The sequence below is a fragment of the Schistocerca nitens genome, chromosome 4, assembly GCF_023898315.1.
Source record: "Schistocerca nitens isolate TAMUIC-IGC-003100 chromosome 4, iqSchNite1.1, whole genome shotgun sequence".
In the NCBI taxonomy this organism is placed as follows: domain Eukaryota; kingdom Metazoa; phylum Arthropoda; class Insecta; order Orthoptera; family Acrididae; genus Schistocerca; species Schistocerca nitens.
The window spans coordinates 223,292,612-223,318,332 of NC_064617.1; the positions used below are offsets into that span (position 1 = coordinate 223,292,612).

General features: G+C 39.7%; 1 protein-coding gene across 1 annotated transcript in view; it reads right to left on the bottom strand.

Moving 5' to 3' along the window:
* LOC126253195 (myosin-11-like) overlaps positions 1-25,721 on the bottom strand; it is a 194,733-nt gene that overhangs the window by 84,334 nt on the left and 84,678 nt on the right. The window contains exons 6-7 of the mRNA XM_049954361.1: positions 20,771-20,957; positions 14,844-15,071 (exon numbers count right to left, since the gene is read on the bottom strand). Coding sequence (XP_049810318.1) covers positions 14,844-15,071; positions 20,771-20,957 — 415 coding nt within the window. The remainder of the gene's footprint in view (positions 1-14,843; positions 15,072-20,770; positions 20,958-25,721) is intronic.

Below are 25,721 nucleotides of genomic sequence, written 5' to 3' on the forward strand. Positions count from 1 at the left end.
GCAAAATATTGGAGGAACTCACGCAGGTGACTTCTGTAGCTGAGGTCACAAGATGGTGGGTGTGAGTCAGAGCATTATTGTCTGTATCTGTAGCTCTGCTAGCCATCTCTGCAGATTGTCATTACATAGAGATATTGTACTTTATGTCTCCACACAACTACTTTAAACCATTCCTGAATGTGTAAATGGGTGAAAGTTTCCAAACTAGAACAACAAGTCTGTGAAATTTGATGAATGATGCAATCGGAAGCATGAAATAAACAAAAGTTTTAAAAGCATTCTCCATGTAACAGCACGGGGAGTTTTAAAGCACTGAGAATAGTATAGTCTGGTGGCAGGGCTGGCCCTTGCATTGGAACAGTTGGAGTTTTATAGCCTTCTACTACCCTGTGGCAAACAGTAGATAACAGGAAATGTATGCAGGTAGAAAGCAGTCTTCTGAGCTAGGGCTGTGGCAGTATTTATGAAACTCTGCAAGAAAAGCACAGTGGCTCCTGCACAAGGGTTTGAGTCAAAACATGTCCCAACACCACTGCCTCACCTGATGTCAATAGGCAATGCTTCCATGGTTTCTCTTCCACATGATGACACTTAGGAAATAAGCGATCTCAACATAAACAAAGATGACTTCAGTGGCATTGATGTTTTCAGTCCTGATATTTACTCCACTGCCACTATGAGTGATGCAAAAATTCCTGAATAATTGCCTATTTTGACATCAGTAGATCAAGTAAAAATGGAACCAGTTGTACTCAATGTGAGTAATTTAGTAGCTAATGGTACTGATGGCACGTAATAACAGAATCCCCTGTAGAATAACTGCCTTGGATGTCATAACCATTGGGAAATATGTTTTGATGTTGTCTTTGTAGGTGCTCTCAGTTCTTTCAAGGCAGAATTGAATAAGGACAATGTCACTTTAAATGCAAACATAAAGACAGATTGATAATGCATGAATACGCTTCAGTCGAAATTACTGAGAAGTCAAATGCACACAAACGAATCCGAGGTCAACATTGAAAAAAAGTTGAAAGTGAATGCAAATGCTTATCACACCTTTACTGAATATAGAGGGAAAGCAGACAACACAAGGGGACACCATGTGTAAAGAGTTATCTAGTATAAGCACTAACATTATGTAAAACAGTGAATTAGTTTTAATGACCTTGTAGAGGAAGTGAATCATACACTTGACACCAAGTGGAAAGTGCATGTCATTCCAAAGTGTACATCTAGAGCATAATACTGGTACTGGTGAGAAATTATTTGAAATTAACCAGGAAATTCAACAGCTGTTACAAATAATTATTAGTATTCACCTGTTGTATCAGCAGAAGTTGCATTTACAAGATCTGTTAAGTCCAGTTACTTTGATCCACTAGGGACAGTGAATCTGAAGGCATTTCCACAAGAGTTTATGGATGTGTCACTGGTATCTTGGCCAGGACACAAACAGATTTCTTTTACAGTGGGACATCTGAATAGACACACAGTTTAGTGGAGGAATGATATTTTCAATGCCTGCTCTGACATTAAACAGTTTCATGACAAATTTCTTCATGAATATTGGACAATATAAATTCAGTGGGAATTATCAGTGGTGATCGATAACAGCTGAACTGTGGTACAGTGAAAAGATTTTGTGGGTACTGATGGACACACCTTAAATACACTGACAGAGGCATTGACACCAAAGTCTTTGCTGCCAGTTCTGAGAGAATGTTACATCCCTCAGCAGTTTGTTGCTGCACCCTGGAATGATTACAATAATTACGTAAGATTCTTAGAACGAGTAAATTGCCTGCATGTACATGATGGGCAACATATGAAAACCAACAAAGTCAAGATCGTATCCGGCCAGTTCATATGGTGTTCAGCAGAGGCAGTTCACCAATCTGAGGTTGTGTGCAATGTAATGGTAAGCATTGGCTGACAACTGATTATCAAAATGAAGCAGCTAAACTAAATCATGTCTTGGTATGAGATCAACTAAAGACAATGGAATCTGGGGTCCAAATGTATGTTTTGGATGTAAAAAATGAAGGAAAATGTTTTCAACTAAATGAAAAGGGCAAAATTGTGACATCTTGATTAACCTGGATGTGTGCATGGAGTGATACCAGCAGCTCATGCTTTGCACAGTTCCAGGAACCACGACACTTCTGACAAAACATAAGCAGATGTTATTTTCAGTATTGTAATGGTATTTAATGAATGGGAACAAATTGTGCTGTATTCTGCTAGTAGTGAGTGTGAGTGTGCCAAATGTAATGTCGCCGAAAGAGTGTATTTAAATCGACCATCAATTGTATCAGTGTGGACCGGCTACCAGAGGCAGCCAGAAGTAAGCATCCACATGGTATGGTCTCTGCTGTGCTGTTTACTGGCGGCTCGTGCCTATATATGTGCAGAGCAGTGCCGACTCACTCTCATTACATTGTTTTAATTTGTACCGCCCACATCAGTTGTTCTGTGTATCGCTTATGTTGCACCTTCTGCATGATTCTTTTGTCTTGTTATGTATGGAGTCATGAGAGGCTTATTTCTGTTATTGTTCAGAGGTTTATGAATAAAAACATATTTGTGTTACTTGGATACGTTTTGTGTATTACTTTTTTACTACATGACTGGTGATGAGTTTGGAACAGCTACCATATGTGCAGTCTTAGGTTTAGTCATTATGGACACTGTGCAGAATGCCTGATTGAACATCTTTCTTCATCAGTGACCACTCTGTCGGCTTCCATAGGCAAACAGGGTACCGTTCCACTGCATGATGATTCAGCCGAGATTTGGGAAGTATATGAAAAAAGACTCAGACAGCATTTTTGGCTTTTGGCATGACAGATCCGAATTTGTGCAAAGCCTTATTCCTCTCATGTATCAATCAATTACTGTGTCAGTGTGCCTCTTTATGAGAACCGGCATGTGTTACTTTTGATCATATATGCAGTTTATTGTCTAGCTACCATCATGTGTCATAGCAGTGTGAGGTGAATTCTTCTGAAACTGCCAGAAACCAAACCAGTCATACAGGGCCTGGACAGACAAACTTTACGGCCTTAGTCCCAAGTGTCAATTCGTTACTGATGCCAATAATGACTCTTATGTATACTCTATGGTGCACAACGCAATTATCTGTTTAGTTCTGGGAAAAGAAGTGTGCCAGAAGGCTTTACTCTGTGAAAAACCTCCACTGGCAGAAGTTCTGCAGATAACACAATCTTTTTAAGTTTCTCAGGCAGTGGGCGACCAAACTGAAGTGTGGATCAATGTGGCAGTAATCACAAGCTGTGCCCATAAGGACAACAGATAGCTTGTGGCAGTAAACATACAGGCCTGACACCAAGCAGACCAAGGCCAGCCCATAAAGCTGTGACTGCCATGCACCAGTATCAGCGTTCTCTGCTACTGTCTCATCCTTTCTGTTCTGTCCAGTACGAACATTCGGCATGCTCTAAGTGCTAGGCTACTCGCAATTGCTTGCCAGAAGAAACGCCGCATCGTCACTGTGTGTCATTTGCAGAAGGTTGCTCAGGATATGGACATGTATATAAGCTGTGTGACTCCAATGCTTGTGACTTTTCCCAAGTTGTTTATCAAGTCAAGTGTGTTTTGTCAAGCGCTCTGGCTACAGGTAGACACAGGAGCTGCAGTGACATTATTGAATTCTCAAACATATGTAAGTTAGGCCCATCGCCACTGACACCAGCCATACAGAAGCTGTTGAGTTGTAATAAACAGAACACTGCAATGTTGGGACAATTTATGGCATTAGCCTCTTAAAAGTCAATGGTTTGTTCCATTACATTCTTGGTGGTTACTGATGCTGCTGTTGAGAACTTGTTTGGGATGGACACATTTCAGGAATTTGGATTTTCTATCACCGACACAGTTCACCTTGTGCCTGATCAGGTACTGTATTCGCAACTGGGAACACTATGTGAGGAGTTTTTGGACTTGTTTTGGAAGGTACATATAGTGCTACGAATTTTCTTTGAAATTCATGGCTCGACCTCATTTTTGTCATGTGCACCCTATTCCTGTCACCTGAAAGACCAAGTGAAAGCAGAATTGGACAGACTTAAATCTCTAGGAGTGGTGCAACCTGTTATGGTTAGTCAACGATCATCTTTGTTGGTTCTAGTTCGGAGGCCGTTGCGGAAACTTTGCCTCTGTGGCAACTCCAGTACTGCTGTCAGTAACAGCTGTTTTCCTTCTTCCATGCTTGCTTAATGAGTTTGTTGTAGCTCAGAACTGGTATGTAAAACATCTTGGTACCATTTGTTGCATTCACCTTAGCCTTTCTTTTGTCACATAACGAAGATGATGCGATCCTGTTTGCCTGCTCTGACGCACTACATTCTGGTGGTTCGCCAGAAATGTTGACACTGTGTTTTGCCCTGACTCAGTGTAAGTGGGAAAATGTTTTCATTGCGTATGCCTCGTTTTGACATTGTTGCAATGTAGTAAGACAGCTTTGCTCTGGGACTTCGAAAATTTTATCTGTTTTACTGCCCTATACAAGGTTGGCATGCAACAATTTTTTCAACCTTCTATTGTTTATTTGAGTTCCAGGTCTCGCAGGATAGGATTTGTCCTCTGCCAGACCACATCTTCACTGTTACGACTATGTCTCACCCCTCATCCAAGAAGGAGTTTTGGGCCTTCCTAGGGAAGATAGCTTACTACCATAAATTTCTGCCAGTGACAGTCACACTGACCTACCCATTGCAGGCCTTGTTATAGAAGAATGTACCTTTTTGCTGCAGCCTATATTGCAAACATGCTTTCCAAATGTTGAAATTTAAACTACTCTCGGCTCCTTGTTTAGCTACATTCTCTCTGGACCAGCATATAATTTTGGCGACTAATGCCTCCCAGTGCGGCCTTGGCGTGGTCCTAGTGCACCGATATGCCAACGGCTCTGAACAACCTGTTGCGTTCACCTCCAAATCTCTCACTCCAGCACAGTAGCATTACTCTCAGGTAGAAAAAAGAGGCTCTTTCCATAGTCTATGCTCTCTAGAAATTTCATGTTTTTTTGTATGGCTCCAAGGTGCACCTTATTACTGAACATAAACCCTTGGTTCCTTGTTTAACCATCACACTTCCTTGTCTGACAAGGCTGCACAATGCCCACAGTGGTGGGCACTATTCTTGTCTCACTACAATTATGAAATCCATTTTCAATCTACGTTTTAACGTGCCAATGTGGATGTCTTGCCCCACATCCCTGTGGGTCCTGATCTCGATTCTGATCATGAAGAATTGCTTTGCTTCCATCTTGATACTGAACACAAGTCGCAGTCGAGGGTTCCCCAATCATGAGTTCACGCGTAGCAGCTGCTGTTGCTGCCGACTCGGTTCTCCGCCAGATGGTTCAGTTTGTTCAACGGAGCTGGCCAGATAAACCACCAGGTCAGGCTTCGGATCCCCTGATAACTATTTTTCCTTATGGTATTGCCCCTCTGTTTTTGATGGTGTTTTGCTGTTGTCCGTGGAAGACTTCTTTTCCAGAGATGTCATTCCCAACACTTATAGGTGTGACGTTCTATGCCTTCTCCACCAGAACCATTGGAGAGTTCTGGCACTAAACTGTTAGCTAAGAGACATGTTTTTTGACCAGGGATTGATGGAAAAATTGTCCTTTCTGTCGTTGCTTTTGAGCAGTATGACCAACAACAGGCAGCTCCCAGGGCATCTCTGTCCCCCTGGCCTGCTCCATGCCAGCCACAGGAACGCATTCAAGTATACTTTGTGGGTCCCTTCTTGAATTCCTATTGGCTCTTTGTTGTGGATGTATTTTCTGGGATTACTTACATTTTCTGGTATGCATCAATGTCGACTGAGGTCACAAATTGTACTCTTTTGACGGTTTTTTCTATTGAGGGGTTGGCTTGTAACTTAGTTTCTGACAATGGGCTCCAGTTCATTTCTCATGCATTTCAACTGTTTTGTTCCTGTCAGGACATTCATCATGTTATGGCTCCACACTTCCATCATCAATCAAATGGCAAGGTGGAATGACTAGTGCATACATTCAAGTCCCAGATGAAAAAGTTGGTTGTGGATTCTTTGCTGGATGATGCCCTCCTTAATTTTTTGAGCTCCTATTGCTTTACACCTATGGGGGAGTGGAGGCTGGCTAAGTTAATTCATGGCTGGCAGCCACACCCCCATCCGACCGACTGACTCCTCCACGTGTGGCACCCTGGGGTTCCAGATTCCCAGCATGGGGCACCGGACACTGGTACATCTCCAGGCTCAGATCCACTGCCACAGCTTGCTGTTCTGGTCATGCCATCTCCACTGGCCCCTTGCCATCAGTATCTCAGCCATCATCACCGACAGGTCACTGTGACACCTGCCTGCTGATGATAACGCATAGATTGCAATGGCACCCTCCTCCCTGGTGTTGTCGTCAGGCACCGTTGGGCCCACTGCCCTCAGGCATGGTCACATCTCCATGCATTCCACCCCTATGCTCCGGTGTTCGCCTAGCACATCATCCCACACCCACCATTGGCACTGGCAGCCGCTGCTGCAGACCTGATGCATATGTCTCTCATTGGGCCACTGTCATCTCCCGCCATAGGCATCCTCTTCACATGCTGGAGAGATGTGTTGTATCCTGCAACTAGTGCATGCGACTCTGAATGTGCCAAATGTCATGTCACCATGGCTGCAATTTCAATCGCTAACTGTATCAGTGCGGGCCAGTCACTAGAGGCCGTCTGTAGGAAGCGTGCACATGGCACAATCTCCGCCATGCCACCGACCAGCAACTTGCACCTGTATACACGTGGAGCAGTGTTGACTTACCCTCACTATGTTCTTTTAGTTTGTACCAGTTGTTCTGTGTATCACTTATTATGCACCTTCTGTATGGTTCTTTTGTCTTGTTACATGTGGAGCCATGAGATGCTTATTTCTGTGTTCAGAGTCTTATGAATAAAGCCATATTTGTGTTACCTGGGATGAAATGTGAAGAAGTGCCCGATACTGAAAGAGATATATTTGTATTCAATGGTAAATCCAATTATGAAACCTGCTTACGGCTAGATGATAATGCTGCATTCCTCTTAAACACACACAAAGTGTGGGGCAAGGCTAAGTGCATATGTGACCTGTCACTTCACTTCAAGACAGGCTACCTAAGTAGTTCTAGTATTTACCTCTGAAGAGAACATGAAATGTAAATTCTCCCACTAACAAAGATTTTGACAACAGAGCTGTTATTAAGCTGCTCTCTCTAATCAGTTCTCACAGTCCTTCCCCAATTCCCCATATACCCAATCCAAAGTGTGATGTGATCCATTCTGAATGATGTGTGGCACATGGGAAGATGTATCATGAAAGGGGCCTCATGGGTACATGACTATCACCTATTGGCATGTAGATACACTTCCAGCATCAAGAAAAGTAAGAAGTAATTTGAGTGAAAAAATACACTGTCAGTCCGGAGAAATGGACTCGTAATCTCTGTCTTCAGCATAGGCTGTGGTCATCAGTGTTTACAAAATGTTCTCATCTCATGCATATGTCCTTTCTGTTGCTAATTTCATCCATAGAAATTTGGATCATCAATACTGCCTGGTGTTAAGCGTTCCTTGCACACAGTGTGTGTCTAATTAAGCTCTTTGGCATGACTCGCTCAGTGTCTGTTCTTCGCAAGGTGAAAGGCCTCCTACGTTCATGGAGAATTGTGACAGTTGGTTCCACAAGGAATTTTTGTAACCTTTGCCCATGCTGCTGCTTTGAGAGAATTTGCTGGTACAAGCCATTACCAGGGGATGTCATGCGGAGGCCTACCTTGTGCTCCTTGATGCAAGTATGCAAGTATATGTATTTACACTACCGTTAATTGCCTTAGTATGTATCCCAGTGGTTATGTCTGTTATCATGTATTTGCCACTGTAATGAATGATGTTGTCATGTTGCAAAGGGAGATGGCTTTTGCACTTTATACATGTACTTGGCTTGCTAAAGATAACTTTTGATTGATGGTGTGCATTTGAGCATTCATCTGACTCATTAACTCCACAATATTTGGACAAATAGCCCAGTCATCATCTTCAGGTGTTGCAGACTATACCTACATATCATTGTTGCCTAGATTCCAATCAGACTAAAGTATTGTTGATTGCATACCATTATTTATAGGCAAGTTTTACTAATGGTGGCATCCATTATGCCCTTTGATAGCCACTTGTTTTTCAGAGACTACACTGTTATTCAGCGAAATGCATGTTCTCTCAGTGTTTTCCAACTCTGATGGATGAGACGACTAGAGAGATCTTAATAAACTGACTGCTGGCTCCCAAGCTTTTTCTAAACTGAAACCCTCATCCTAGTTTATTTGGTTTTCTAACACTTTTATTTCAATAGACTCTGTAATTATGCCATCCTACAAAGTTATTGTTTGCACCACATTATTGCTGATTGTATTTCATTTCATAATTGTATTCAAGTTATAACAGTACTACCATTGCAGTCTCACTACAAGTCCTTGGTGGCACACACAAAACTGAAGTCTCATGTCGTCAAATTGTTTTAGTAGACTCTCTCACTGTTCAGTGACAGATACAATTGATTTAAGTTTGATATTCTTCCACATTTATTCAAATTAAATACATTTGAGCAATGACAGTTTCCACAACATTTTTTCATATAATCAGCAGAATTTTTTGTTTTGTAAAATCAGCATTTTGTTGACAATAATTTGACTAGTAATACTCATCTGAGCAGTCCATTTTCCCCCTAGATAATAAAAGTAAGTGACCAAATGTAATGGGTTTGAGACAATGGCAATAATTTTACAGAATACTTTCACAAACACGTTCTGACTAATGAATACCACAAATATATTATTAAGCACATAGTCAATGAGTACAACAATACTCAGATGGTCATGTGACTGAGGTAGAAAATTTAATGAAATAATTAAGGCAGACTTTAAGTGATGTTGTTGTTGTGGTCTTCAGTCCTGAGACTGGTTTGATGCAGCTCTCCATGCTACTCTATCCTGTGCAAGCTTCTTCATCTCCCAGTACCTACTGCAACCTACATCCTTCTGAATCTGCTTAGTGTATTCATCTCTTGGTCTCCCTCTACGATTTTTACCCTCCACGCTGCCCTCCAATGCTAAATTTGTGATCCCTTGATGCCTCAAAACATGTCCTACCAACCGATCCCTTCTTCTAGTCAAGTTGTGCCACAAACTTCTCTTCTCCCCAATACTATTCAATACCTCCTCATTAGTTACGTGATCTACCCACCTTATCTTCAGCATTCTTCTGTAGCACCACATTTCAAAACCTTCTATTCTCTTCTTGTCCAAACTATTTATCGTCCATGTTTCACTTCCATACATGGCTACACTCCATACAATTACTTTCAGAAACGACTTCCTGACACTTAAATCTATACTCGATGTTAACAAATTTCTCTTCTTCAGAAACGATTTCCTTGCCATTGCCAGTCTACATTTTATATCCTCTCTACTTCGACCATCATCAGTTATTTTACTCCCTAAATAGCAAAACTCCTTTACTACTTTAAGTGTCTCATTTCCTAATCTAATTCCCGCAGCATCGCCCGATTTAATTTGACTACATTCCATTATCCTTGTTTTGCTTTTGTTGATGTTCATCTTATATCCTCCTTTCAAGACACTGTCCATTCCGTTCAACTGCTCTTCCAAGTCCTTTGCTGTCTCTGACAGAATTACAATGTCATCGGCGAACCTCAAAGTTTCTACTTCTTCTCCATGGATTTTAATACCTACTCCGAATTTTTCTTTTGTTTCCTTTACTGCTTGCTCAATATACAGATTGAATAACATCGGGAAGAGGCTACAACCCTGTCTCACTCCTTTCCCAACCACTGCTTCCCTTTCATGCCCCTCGACTCTTATAACTGCCATCTGGTTTCTGTACAAATTGTAAATAGCCTTTCGCTCCTTGTATTTTACCCCTGCCACCTTTAGAATGTGAAAGAGAGTATTCCAGTCAACATTGTCAAAAGCTTTCTCTAAGTCTACAAATGCTAGAAACGTAGGTTTGTCTTTTCTTAATCTTTCTTCTAAGATAAGTCGTAAGGTTAGTATTGCCTCACGTGTTCCAACATTTCTACGGAATCCAAACTGATCTTCCCCGAGGTCCGCTTCTACCAGTTTTTCCATTCGTCTGTAAAGAATTCGCGTTAGTATTTTGCAGCTGTGACTTATTAAACTGATAGTTCGGTAATTTTCACATGTGTCAACACCTGCTTTCTTTGGGATTGGAATTATTATATTCTTCTTGAAGTCAAAGGGTATTTCACCTGTCTCATACATCTTGCTCACCAGATGGTAGAGTTTTGTGAGGACTGGCTCTCCCAAGGCCATCAGTAGTTCTAATGGAATGTTGTCTACTCCCGGGGCCTTGTTTCGACTCAGGTCTTTCAGTGCTCTGTCAAACTCTTCACGCAGTATCTTATCTCCCAATTCATCTTCATCTACATCCTCTTCCATTTCCATAAAATTGTCCTCAAGTACATCGCCCTTGTATAAACCCTCTATATACTCCTTCCACCTTTCTGCCTTCCCTTCTTTGCTTAGAACTGGGTTGCCATCTGAGCTCTTGATATTCATACAAGTGGTTCTCTTCCCTCCAAAGGTCTCTCTAATTTTCCTGTAGGCAATATCTATCTTACCCCTATCTTACCCCTATCTTACCCCTCTACATCCTTACATTTGTCCCCTAGCCATCCCTGCTTAGCCATTTTGCACTTCCTGTCGATCTCATATTTGAGACGTTTGTATTCCTTTTTGCCTGCTTCATTTACTGCATTTTTATATTTTCTCCTTTCATCAATTAAATTCAATATTTCTTCTGTTACCCAAGGATTTCTACTAGCCCTCGTCTTTTTACCTACTTGATCCTCTGCTGCCTTCACTACTTCATCCCTCAGAGTTACCCATTCTTCTTCTACTGTATTTCTTTCCCCCATTCCTGTCAATTGTTCCCTTATGCTCTCCCTGAAACTCTGTACAACCTCTGGTTCTTTCAGTTTATCTAGGTCCCATCTCCTTAAATTCCCACTTTTTTGCAGTTTCTTCAGTTTCAATCTGCAGTTCATAACCAATATATTGTGGTCAGAATCCACATCTGCCCCTGGAAATGTCTTACTATTTAAAACCTGGTTCCTAAATCTCTGTCTTACCATTATATAATCTGATACCTTTTAGTATCTATTAAATTTTCGTCTCCCTTCACTACCTGAATAATTTCTTTTATCTCATCATACATTTCTTCAATTTCTTCGTCATCTGCAGAGCTAGTTGGCATATAAACTTGTACTACTGTAGTAGGCATGGGCTTCGTGTCTATCTTGGCCACTATAATACATTCACTATGCTGTTTGTAGTAGCTTACCCGCACTCCTATTTTTTTTATTCATTATTAAACCTACTCCTGCATTACCCCTATTTGATTTTGTATTTATAACCCTGTAATCACCTGACCAAAAGTCTTGTTCCTCCTGCCACCGAACTTCACTAATTCCCACGATATCTAACTTTAACCTATCCATTTCCCTTTTTAAATCTTCTAACCTACCTGCCCGATTAAGGGATCTGACATTCCACGCTCCAATCCGTAGAATGCCAGTTTTCTTTCTCTTGATAACGACGTCCTCTTGAGTAGTCCCCGCCCGGAGATCCGAATGGGGGACTATTTTACCTCCGGAATATTTTACCCAAGAGGACGCCATCATCATTTAATCATACAGTAAAGCTGCATGTCCTCGGGAAAAATGACGGCTGTAGTTTCCCCTTGCTTTCAGCCGTTCGCAGTACCAGCACAGCAAGGCCATTTTGGTTAATGTTACAAGGCCAGATCAGTCAATCATCCAGACTGTTGCCCCTGCAACTACTGGAAAGGCTGCTGCCCCTCTTCAGGAACCACACGTTTGTCTGGCCTCTCAACAGATACCCCTCCGTTGTGGTTGCACCTACGGTACGGCCATCTGTATCGCTGAGGCACGCAAGCCTCCCTACCAACGGCAAGGTCCATGGTTCATGGGGGAAGCTTTAAGTGATATGTTGACGAAATGATTACTGATTGCACAATAACTTTCATGAAACCTGTTTACATGAGCTGACCAAGAGACGTTAACTAGGTGAAACCTAGATATGGACTTCATTACATAGATGTTATTGGACTGAATGCTAGCAACAGACTCATTTTCCAAAAATTCAAATTTATGGGTGCCACTCTATTGAAACAATTAGTTATTTTGTTTAACTGTATGCCAGGTATTTATGAAAATTGAAGGTACTATTTGATTGATACACTGAATACCTATATAGCAGTTTACTGAATTTCATGTATAATTCTCAGTTTGATAATTTCTCTAATTTATTCAGTTTCTTAATTAGTGGCTTATTTGGATGACCAAATTCACTACCCAATTCAGAAAAATTAGGACAATGAAAGTATAATGGCAAATCTGGGAAATAAACAAATTTAAAAGTTCCAATAATGAAAGCAATTGCAGGGGTGTTAAAAATTTAAGTGTGTATAATTCCTTAGTTATTGTATTTTTGGAAAAAGTAAACTGTTTGTTGGGAAGAGTGAAATTTAAGTTATCCAGTGAGCTAGTACTTTTTATGGATAAACAGTTATTAGCTGAGAGCATTTTCATGATCAACAGGCATGGGAACAACTTCAGTTACTAATTTACCTTTAAGAAAAATACACTCCTGGAAATGGAAAAAAGAACACATTGACACCGGTGTGTCAGACCCACCATACTTGCTCCGGACACTGCGAGAGGGCTGTACAAGCAATGATCACACGCACGGCACAGCGGACACACCAGGAACCGCGGTGTTGGCCGTCGAATGGCGCTAGCTGCGCAGCATTTGTGCACCGCCGCTGTCAGTGTCAGCCAGTTTGCCGTGGCATACGGAGCTCCATCGCAGTCTTTAACACTGGCAGCATGACGCGACAGCGTGGACGTGAACCGTATGTGCAGTTGACGGACTTTGAGCGAGGGCGTATAGTGGGCATGCGGGAGGCCGGGTGGACGTACCGCCGAATTGCTCAACACGTGGGGCGTGAGGTCTCCACAGTACATCGATGTTGTCGCCAGTGGTCGGCGGAAGATGCACGTGCCCGTCGACCTGGGACCGGACCGCAGCGACGCACAGATGCACGCCAAGACCGTAGGATCCTACGCAGTGCCGTAGGGGACCGCACCGCCACTTCCCAGCAAATTAGGGACACTGTTGCTCCTGGGGTATCGGCGAGGACCATTCGCAACCGTCTCCATGAAGCTGGGCTACGGTCCCACACACCGTTAGGCCGTCTTCCGCTCACGCCCCAACATCGTGCAGCCCGCCTCCAGTGGTGTCGCGACAGGCGTGAATGGAGGGACGAATGGAGACATGTCGTCTTCAGCGATGAGAGTCGCTTCTGCCTTGGTGCCAATGATGGTCATATGCGTGTTTGGCGCCGTGCAGGTGAGCGCCACAATCAGGACTGCATACGACCGAGGCACACAGAGCCAACACCCGGCATCACGGTGTGGGGAGCGATCTCCTACACTGGCCGTACACCACTGGTGATCGTTGAGGGGCACTGAATAGTCCACGGTACATCCAAACCGTCATCGAACCCATCGTTCTACCATTCCTAGACCGGCAAGGGAACTTGCTGTTCCAACAGGACAATGCACGTCCGCATGTATCCCGTGCCACCCAACGTGCTCTAGAAGGTGTAAGTCAACTACCCTGGCCAGCAAGATCTCCGGATCTGTCCCCCATTGAGCATGTTTGGGACTGGATGAAGCGTCATCTCACGCGGTCTGCACGTCCAGCACGAACGCTGGTCCAACTGAGGCGCCAGGTGGAAATGGCATGGCAAGCCGTTCCACAGGACTACATCCAGCATCTCTACGATCGTCTCCATGGGAGAATAGCAGCCTGCATTGCTGCGAAAGGTGGATATACACTGTACTAGTGCCGACATTGTGCATGCTCTGTTGCCTGTGTCTATGTGCCTGTGGTTCTGTCAGTGTGATCATGTGATGTATCTGACCCCAGGAATGTGTCAATAAAGTTTCCCCTTCCTGGGACAATGAATTCACGGTGTTCTTATTTCAATTTCCAGGAGTGTATTATATGGAAAATTATTTCATTGGGATTAGCAGCATGTAAATAATCTAGTGGACTAAATTACTGCCTAGATTGGAATTTTGACATTTAAAGTAAATAAGCTATATCTGCTATCTGCCCAATAATTAATAAAAAAAATCGTTACCTAAAGGAATAAACTGAGTAATTCAATCTCCCTATATTTCAAAGTCAATGGTTGGCATAATTGACTATTTTGTCATTTCAGCAGTACAAAAGACAGGAAACCACTGACATTCTGACAATGCAATGTTGCATGGTTGCAAACAGAAACCACTGACATTCTGACAATGCAATGTTGCATGGTTGCAAACAGCTACTCCATTCATTCACTAAATGTGGGGTGTGGGAATATACTAAATACCATGAAAGAATTTACAGAACTCTATGTATGAGAGTATCTCATGCCTGTAAGCAACCTAAACTAGTTTATCTGATGAGAAAGAAGTTACTCATAAAATTACAAAAAACTGTTCTAAATGTGTATCATAAAACATTTTGTTTGTGGAAACGTGGCAGACACCAAGAGATTATGAGGAAAGTGTTAAACTAATTTTAGTGCACACACATGTATGAAAGTATCATCTTCTGCCTATGCATGACTTTTGCACTTCACAAACATTTTTTCGTGTCATTTAATGTCTCTCGCTGTGATATTTACCTTAATATTTCTACTGCAATCCATCTCCTTATTTTTAATAGCTTGTTCAATATCCTTTATTCTTGTTTCTAGCTCACTCTTCAGAGCACTTTTCTCGCCAGTTTTTGTGTTTACAGACTGAGTGGAGAGGCTGAGAGCTTCTGTGACTTTTTCAAGCTGGTTACTCATTTCCTTCATCGAGTTCAATTTCTCAAGTCCAGCAGATATAGCAGCTTGCAGTTCTGCAGCCTATTTAAAAACAATTAATAAAAACATAAGAACATGAAATATGTTTAGCTTATCAATAACATAACTTTGTCCACATTTTCTGTTAATTAACAGACATAGAATAAAAACAAAAGGAAAGTTAGAACAAATATTTACAAAACAGTGATGATGTGGTGGAACATGACAATCAATGTCAAACAATGGAAAATCCAGGATGGAATGTAGCAATATTATGAGAAGGAAAGTTGCCACTCATCATATAGCGAAAATGCTGAGTTGCAGATAGGCACAACAAAAAGATTTTCACACTAACACGTTTTGGCCAATGTCCTAGACAAAGGCCATTGGCCAAAAGCTATAAGTGAGAAAATCTTTTTGTTGTGCCTATCTGCGACTCAGCATCTCTGCTATATGGTGAGTGGCAACTTTCCTTCTCATAATGTTATTATGACAAGCAATGTCATTTACAAAAAGGATAGTACTTTAGAGTGCTGTTAATAACAACAATCCTCCCACTGACACTATAAAGCAAGTGTAAATAAATAAATTAATTAATTTTACTGGAGAACAGTTAGTACAGAAAAGGAAGCATACAACTAAAACTATACAATTTTCAAGCTTTTCATAATTATATCCAGAAAAATTACAAAATTCTAAGCTCTTATGTACATTAAAAACATAATATGATATTTTTGTATCATGAAGTTGACCCTTTCTTCTACATCTTTGTGGTGAGTATGTTGTGCCCACTCCCACTTACAAGATGACAACAGCCAGTTTCAAAGGGCTGCATGTATACATTTCTGGTTAGATGACATACAGGCACCCTATCAAACCTAGACTGGCCAACTATTTCATGTATATGTCTGGGACTATTTGGATCTGCAGCTAACTTATAGCAATCAGCATCAATGCAGTTAGGTAACTCTGTGGTAACTAACTATCAACGAGTGGCTTCAGCTGGCTATGGCATTCCTGAACAAAGTCATGGACTCTCTTCACAGCCAAACTGAGACCATTACTGAGGCATAGCATCTCCAGTGGAGGAGTAATTTTTTGTCTAGTGGGCTTCTTAATCTTTCCATTCTCAGTTTATGTCCTCCTCCTGAATCAGTTTGTTTTCTTCTTTTTCTCTTTTCTTTTATCCTCAGGCCAGCCCTGATTCTGAACTGAATATGGCATAGTCCATACTATCCTTGATCTCTTACTCCACCCATGGGATTTCTTTTGCGGTGATTCTCCCTTCCTCCTGACACAAGGCGGGTTACTATTAGGCTGTCCAACCCACCTGTCTTGCTGAAAATTTAACAATTTTCTGTACATAATTTTTCATTTTTAAAATTATATCTTTTCAAACAAATCAAATTAAACTGGGGCAAAGATAATTTATAAATGCTTGAGCTTCAAAAAATAGCAGAAAAATGACTACAAGGAGAAACACACTACCTGTTCTTTTGAATTAAGTGCAATTATAAGTTTTGAAAGGCAGTTAGATGACGAAAAATGTCATAAGAGAGCACAGAAATTACCACAGTGTTATACAGACGGAGTAATCAGCATGTCATGAAGTAAGCACACCAAAATCTCCTGCTATGATACAATATTTCTTTTTTCCTGCAACGGTGCTATTATCAAAAGTACTTTCTTGATTTTAAGTTTTCAGAGAGTGAATTTATCTTATTTAACAGTGACATTTTCACTGACCTTTTTTTAGTTATATTCTGGCGTTAGATGCTTCTCAAAATAAATGAAACATTATCCATTTATTGATTTAATTTTTTTTATATAAAGTAAGTAACTTAAAATTTGAATTATAGAAAAATACACAATTAGTCTCTGCTAATAATATGTCTGCTGGTTTAAAAATGTTTCTCCAAAATTCCTAGGAGAACTTTTATCAGGTTTTCACTATAAGTTGAGTACAGCTTGGGGCATTGTATAGGCTATAATTTATCAAAATCAAGTCATGGGATAAAACATAATGTAACTGAAAGTCTTATCCATACTAATATTATGAATGTAAAAGTAGCTCTGTCTGTTACATTTTCATAACCAACCCAATAAATCAATTTATGTGTAACTTGTTATAGAGAAGTTAGAACCTCGAGAAAGAACACAGCCTACTTTAGAATTGTATAGTACAAGTTACTTATTGACCTGAAGAATATTATGTAGTTACGGAAAAAAATATTTACACTTTGCAAAAGCTATTTAGTCTTGATCTTTATCATATTTGTGAAAATGCTTTTTTTGATTCATATGTGCTGTTGTTGTCATTGTGGTCTTCAGTCCAAAGACTGGTTTACTGCAACCTACATCCTTCTGAATCTGCTTAGTATATTCATCTCCCTCTATGATTTTTATCCTCCCCACTTTCCTCCTAAATTTGTGATCCCTTGATGCCTCAGAATTTGACCTACAACCGATCCCTTCTTCTAATCAAGTTACGCCACAAATTCCTCTTCTCCCCAATTCTATTCAGTGCCTCCTCATTAGTTATGTGATCTACCCATCCAATCTCCAGCATTCCTCTGTAGCACCACATTTCAAAAGCTTATATTCTCTTCCTGTTTCCACCGTTTATCGTCCATGTTTCACTTCCATACATGGCTACACTCGATACAAATACTTTCAGAAAAGACGTCCTGACATTTAAATCTATACATGATGTTAACAAACTTCTCTCCTTCAGAATCATTTGCCTTGCAATCCCCAGTCTACATTTTGTGCTTTCTCTACTTCAACCATCATCAGTTATTTTTCTCCCCAAATAGCAAAACTCATCTACTACTTTAAGTGTCTCACTTCCTAATCTAATTCGCTCAGCATTGCCTGATTTAATTCGACTACATTCCATTATCCTCATTTTGCTTTTGTTGATGTTCATCTTGTATCCCCATTACAAGACACTGTCCATTCCATTCCACTGTTCTTCCAAGTCCTTTGCTGTATCTGACACAATTACAATGTCATTGACAAATCTCAAGGTATTTATTTTTTCTCCTTGGATTTGAACTCCTACACCAAATTTTTCTTTTATTTCCTTCACTGCTTGTTCAATATACAGACTGAATAACATTGGGGATAGGCTACAGCCCTGTCTCACTCCCTTTTCAAATACTGCTTCCCTTTCATGCTCCCTCAACTCTAATAATTGTCATCTGGTTTCTGTACAAACTGTAAATAGCCTTTTGCTCCCTGTATTTTACCCCTGCCACATTCAGAATTTGAAAGAGAGTATTCCAGTCAGCATCATTGAAAGCTTTCTTTCTCAGTCTACAAATGCTATAAATGTAGGTCTCCTTTCCTTAAACCCTCTTCTAAGGAAGTCATAGGTCGGTATTCCCTCATGTGTTCCTGCTTTTCTATAGAACCCAAAATGGTTTTTCCCAAGGTCAGCTTCTACCAGTTTTTCCATTCACCTGTAGAGAATTCATATTAGTATTTAGCAATCATGACTAATTAAACTGATAGTTCAGTAATTCTCACACCTGTCAGCATCTGCTTTCTGTGGAACTGGAATTATTATATTCTTCTAGAGGTCTGAGGGTATTTCGCCTGTCTCATACATCTTGCTCACCAGATGGAAGTTGTCTACTCCCGGGGTGATGTTTCAACTTAAGTTTTTCACTGCTGTATCGCTGTACATAGCCCTTGTACAGACCATCTATACCCTCCTTCCACCTTTCTGCTTTCCCTTCTTTGTTTAGAACTGGTTTTCCATCTGAGCTCTTGATATTTATACAGGTGGTTCTCTAAAAGTCTAATTTTCCTGTAGGCGGCATCTATCTTACCCATAGTGATAGATGCTTCTACATCCTTACATTTATACACTAGCCATTCCTGTTTAGTTATTTTGCACCTCCTGTCAACCTCATTCTTGAGATGTTTGTATTCTTTTTTGCCAGCCTCGTTTATTGCATTTTTATGTTTTCTCCTTTCATCAATTAATTTCTATATATCTTGTGTTACCCAAGGATTTTTGCTAGCCCTTGTCTTTTTACCTACTTCATCCTCTGCTTCATTCACTATTTCATGTCTCAGATCTACCCATTCTTCTTCTACTATATTCCTTTCCCCTGTACTTATCAATTGTTCTCTAATTGCTCCGTATGAAACTTTCTACAATCTCTGTTTCTTTCAGTTGATCCAGGTCCCATTTCCTTAAATTCCTACCTTTTTGCAGTTTCTTCAGTTTTAATCTACAGTTCATAACCAATAAATTGTGGTCAGAGTCCATAACTATCCCCGGATATATCTTACACTTTAAAACCTGGTTCCTAAATCTCTGTCTTACCATTATATAATCAACCTGAAACCTTCTCGTGTCTCGAGTCTCTTCCACATATATGACCTTCTTTTATGATTCTTAAAACCAACTGTTCACGATGATTAAATTATGCTCTATGCAAAATTGTACCAGGTAGATTCCTGTTTCATTCCTTACCCCCAGTCCATATTCACCAAATACTTTTATTTCTCTAGCTTTTCCTTCTCTTCCTTTTCCTGCTACTGAATTCAAGTCCTCCATGACCATTAAATCTTAATCTCCTTTAACTATCTGATCATACATTTCTTCAATCTTTTCATCATCTGCAGAGCTAGTTTGCATATAAACTTGTACTATTGTGTGGGTGTGGGTTTTGTGTCTATCTTGGCTACAATAATGTGTTCACTGTGCTGTTTGCAGTAGCTTATCTGAGTTTCTATTTTTTTTATTCATTATTAAACCTACTACTGCATTACCTCTATTTGATTTTGTACTTTTAACCCTGTATTCACCTGACCAGAAGTCCTGTTCCTCTGCCACCAAACTTCACTAATTCCCAATATAACTAACTTTAACCTATCCATTTCCCTTTTTCAAATTTTCTATTCTACCTGCCTGATTAAGGGATCAGACATTCCACACTTCAATCCTTAGAACACCAGTTTTCTTTCTCGTGATAACAGCATCCTCCTGCTAGTCCCCACCCAGAGATCGAAATGTAGGACTTCTTTACCTCTGGAATATTTCACACAAAAGGATGTGATCATCAATAACAACACTGTAAAGACGCATGCCCTTGGGAAAAATTACATCTGTAGTTTCCCCTTGCTTTCAGCTGTTCACAGAACCAGCACAGCAAGGCCATTTTGGTTGGTGTTACAAGGCCACTTCTATCAATTATCCAGACTGTTGTCCCTGCAACTACTGAAAAGGCTGCTGCCCCTCTTCAGGAACTACATGTTCGTCTGACATCTCAACAGATACCCGTCGGTTGGCGTTGCATGGCACAGCTAACTGTATCACTGAGGCATTGCATAATTTACATGCTGTATAATGTGTAGCTATTTCGATAGCACAATGTATAGATGCCTGTTCCTGCCCATAACTCTCTGTAAAAACTGATCAGCAGCAATGCTGCACATGCCAACACATCGAGTGTTGGGACATCTTGGAAAGGGGGAGAGCAAGGCGCACATCATCAGCTATACTTACCCAAACAGTCAGACACATGAGGGCAGCTGATGCTATTGCATGTGTAGTAACTTACTTATTCACCGTAATTCATCACAACAAAACTGCTGATATGCAAGTGCAACTGTGGGTAACAGCTAGTGTAAAATACTATTAATGAAGTCTTACAAAATTACTTGGCTGAAACAAATAAAATCTGTATTTTGGAGACTTCTGTATGTTAAATAGAAGATATGAGACAGGAAAAGGTATATAATACCTTTGTTGCACATTCGTTAACTTTTGACATAAGCTCCTGGATTTGCATTTGAATGTGGTTTTGAAGTTCCATGTGTTCACTGAGCTGGAGTTCAATGCTGCTCACATTTTTTTCCTTTGATTTCAGCAGCTCACTTAGCTTTGACATTTCTGTTGCACTGTTGTTCTGCAATAGCTCAATATCAGTCCTGAAAAAATATTATAATACTATGTTACAAACTAGTCTGTGAAAGAGGAATAACATTGGACCACAGCCATAATCCATCCACTCCACAAAAAAGGAGATAAAAGCAACCCAGATAATTGCAGAGGTATCTCTCTCTTGGACTGCATGTACAAGATTTTCTCCAGAATCCTATACAAGAGGATCAAAGAGCAACTAGAGGAAGAATTAGGTGAATGGCAAGAAGGCTTCAGACCTTGGAGAAGTTGTGCTCAACAGATCATCCCTTTAAAATTAGCCAGGCATATTAAAAGGAACGAAATAAATATCTTGTAATAACCTTAGTGGACTTTAAAAAAGCATAAGACTGTATCCATAGACCTTCAATGTTAAAAATCTCAAGAAATTTCGGGCTCCATACAAAATTAATCAAATTGATAGAACTCATAGAACTCACCTTAATCAACACTGTGCCAAAAGTCAAGTTCAGGGGGGAACTCTCTGAGCAATTCATTATAAAAACAGGTATAAGACAAGGAGATTGCTTGGCACCTCTGCTGTTCAACTGTGCTTTAGAATATATAATGAGGGAATGGTACAAGACTAACCCAAAGAACATCCAAATTGGAAGACCCAAAGATAACGTAAGTTAATTGTCTAGGATTTGCTGATGACCTCGCTCTCTTGTCCAGCAGTATTCAGGAAACCAAACAACAAGTTATCTCACTATAGGAAATAGCACAGAAAATTGGTCTTGGAATATCCTTTGAATAAATCGCCATCATGTTAACTGACACACCATTCATAAACAAAATTGCTGTAGGAAACCAAGAAATCAAAATTGTAGATAAATTTAAATAGCTGGGAGAAATCATAACATATAACCTCAATGAAAATCCAGCATACATAAATTGACTAGAGCACAATATATCACCAAGAACCCCTACAACAAAAAGAGCCTGTCAATAGCAACAAAATTAACACACTACAAAATAGTCACTCAACCATGAATAACATACGCAAGTGAAACCATCTTTAAAACAACTAACACTGCACAAATAGACAAAATACTCAAAATAGAGAGAAGAATCATCAGAATGTGCATCAACAAATCGTACCAGAAAGATGGACACTGGAGAGTAGCTATAAATGAAACAGTCTACAAGGAAATAGAACCGGTAATGAGTACAATCAGGAAGAAACGCATTTCATTTTTTGGACATCTAATCAGAACACCAGAGAACAGGATCATCATGAGAATAATAGAAAAATTGTGGAATAGTTAGTGCAACATTAAGTGGACAACAGAAATCAAGGAAGATATGGATGAGCTACAGATTACATTGGAAGACCTAAGAAACAAAACTGACAAAATCAGGAAACTCACAGACAAATAAACCAGACTGCAAATGAGAATCAACAAACGGACAATAGGAAGGGTGATTTCCGAGAGAATGAAGAAGTACTGGACTGACAGGAAACTGAAAAATTCTTTGTATGAAGTTGGCTAGAGTGGTCCAATGAAGGCCATGAAATGTAAATAATAATAATAATAATAATAATAATAACAATAACAGAATTGACAGCAAGAAACAAGACCAAAGCTATAAATACTTATGCCATACCAATATTGACCTACTCATTTGGAGTAGTGAAATGGAGTAACACAGACCTAGAAGCACTCAATACACTTACACGATCACAATGCCATAAATATAGAATACATCACATACATTCAGCAACAGAAAGATTCACATTAAGCAGAAAGGAAGGAGGAAGGGGATTTATCGATATAAAAAACCTACATTATGGACAGGTAGACAATTTAAGAAAATTCTTTATAGAACGAGCAGAAACTAGCAAAATACACAAAGCAATCACTCATATAAATACATCGGCTACACCACTACAATTTCATAATCACCTCTACAACCCGTTAGACCACATAACATCAACAGATACGAAGAAAGTAAATTGGAAAAAGAAAACACTTCATGGCAAGCACCCGTATCATCTAACACAGCCACACATCGATCAAGACGCATCCAACACATGGCTAAGAAAAGGCAATATATACAGTGAGACAGAAGGATTCATGATTGCAATACAGGATCAAACAATAAACACCAGGTATTACAGCAAGCATATTATTAAAGATCCCAATACCACAACAGATAAATGCAGACTTTGTAAACAACAAATAGAAACAGTAGATCACATCACAAGCGGATGTACAATACTAGCAAATACAGAATACCCCAGAAGACATGACAATGTCGCAAAGATAATACATCAACAGCTTGCCCTACAACATAAACTTTTAAAACAACAAGTTCCTACATACAAGTATGCACCACAAAATGTACTGGAGAATGATGAATACAAATTATACTGGAACAGAACCATTAAAACAGATAAAACAACGCCACATAACAAACCTGACATCATACTCACCAATAAAAAGAAGAAATTAACACAACTAATCGAAATATCCATACCCAATACAACAAATATACAAAAGAAAACAGGAGAAAAAATTGAAAAATACATCCAACTGGCTGAGGAAGTCAAAGACATGTGGCATCAGGATAAAGTTGACATCATACCAATTATACTATCAACTACAGGAGTCATACCACACAATATCCACCAGTACATCAATGCAATAGAGCTACATCCAAACGTATATATACAACTACAGAAATCCGTAATTATTGATACATGTTCAATTACCCGAAAGTTCCTAAATGCAATATAACACATACCGTACAGTTAATAGGAAGTGACGCTTGATCAAGGTCCGCGTCACTTTCCATTCTCAACCAGACTTAACGTCTGAGAAAGTAAAGAAATAACAATAATAATAATAATATAAAAATGTCCATTTTAAGAAACACGTTCCATGTCAGGGGTGCAAATCAAACTGCTTGCATACTGAGAAGAAACTCTTACGAATAATTTTTTGGAAACTGTAATGACTATCTTTTGAACAATCTAGACAGGGAACATACAAAATTCTGAAATATGCAAATGAAGAAGGAAGTAAATAAGAACATAAATTTGGACTAATAAGAATATAATCAGGCTCAAGTCTATGTGTAGTAATATATCACAAAGGTAATGAATATAATTAAGTCTACACTTAGATCAAAAGACACACAATTATCAGATTTACATGTTAATGACTAAGAACTTCATTCACTCAAACCCACATCACATTCCAGGATCAAACAATGGAAATTGCACGATGGAACAACAACAATATGGGAAGGACACACTATTTCTCACCGCATAGTGGAGTCATTGAGTCACAGACAGGCGCAGTGGAAAAGACTGCTAAAATATTTTAAGCTTTTGGATAAAGTCCTTCTTCTGAAGTAGAAAACACACACACAGTCACACAACCACAACTCACACATGCATGGCCACTGTCTTCAGGCACTGATGCCCTACTGCGACTCTCTGACAGCTTAAAGTATTCCAGCAGTCTCTTTCACTGTGCCTGTCTGCATCTCAATGCCTCCTCTATGTGGCATTCTATTCTTACGCACCATATTCTGTAAATCCCAGTCCTGAAGGAGAACCTCCAGGGATGTGGAATATATCGAATGTCACCTTAAGAGGCAGAAGCAACCAGTGACAATTACTTCTCTAAATTATACTACCAATGAATCATGACTTGTGCTAAAGTACTCACACTGATGAGTTTAAGAATTACTCTTAGATTACATATGTATGTAGATAGAGTGTACTTCCAATTATTCATGTGCAGATGTGCAATTTTTCCTCTAGAAAATAGAAATAAACAACCCACTGTTTGACAATAAGTGCCACATCCATTGTTTAAATGAGTGCTGTGTCACAACAGAGTACCATTTCCACAGTTATCAGCCATTTCCATGTAAATTGAAACCAAATTCAGTTTTCTGATATTAATTGGCATGTAAGTGTCAATGAAGCAAGTTGAAAAAAAATTGTAAAAGAGATGATGGAGAAATGAAAGAAGCGTGTTGACATTAAAATAAAAATTAGAGTTAATTTAAAGATTGGAGAGGGGGGAAACTTCTGCAAAACTAAGTGCCGCTTATGGTATTGGACTGAGGGCTGTTTGGGACATTAAAAAGAATAAGAAGACATGGTGTTCTAGTTCAGGACCATCTGCATGAAAACGACTGATGAGATCTATTTCTGATGAATTACATGCTTCTCTTTTGCAATGATTTAGGCAAAAACGAGCAGATGTCATTGTTCCACATTCAATGTGTGCTGAAACAGCTAAATTGTTTCATGAAGCTCTAGGGTTAAAAGCAAAATTTAATGCCTCATCTGGACGTCTAATCAGATTTAAACAATGTCATGGGATTCACAAACTTACTGTGCAAGGTGAGCAGCTTAGTTCAAATGTTATGGCAGCTGTTTCCTTCCAGAAAGAGTTCAGTTATTTGTGGAAGGAGATAACTTCACATCAGACTGACTTTATAACGCAGATAAAAGTGTTCTGTATTGCAAATGTCAACCAACCAGAACCTGTGCTTTTAACCCTTTCCAATCCAATTTTTCTAATCACTGCATTATCTCCAACTCTTTTTTATTTTAGACAGGTAAGGATGTAAGGCATTATGGTTTATTACACTACTGTTTCAAAAATAAAAAATAAAATAAAAAAATAAAATGCAACTTTATTTTCTTTACATTAGTTTTAGCAACAACAATGGTGTTTGTTTATGGCTGCTTATAATTTTTTTCTGTATGGTACGTCTTAAGATATTCTCCCAGGTGAAGTCTAGGC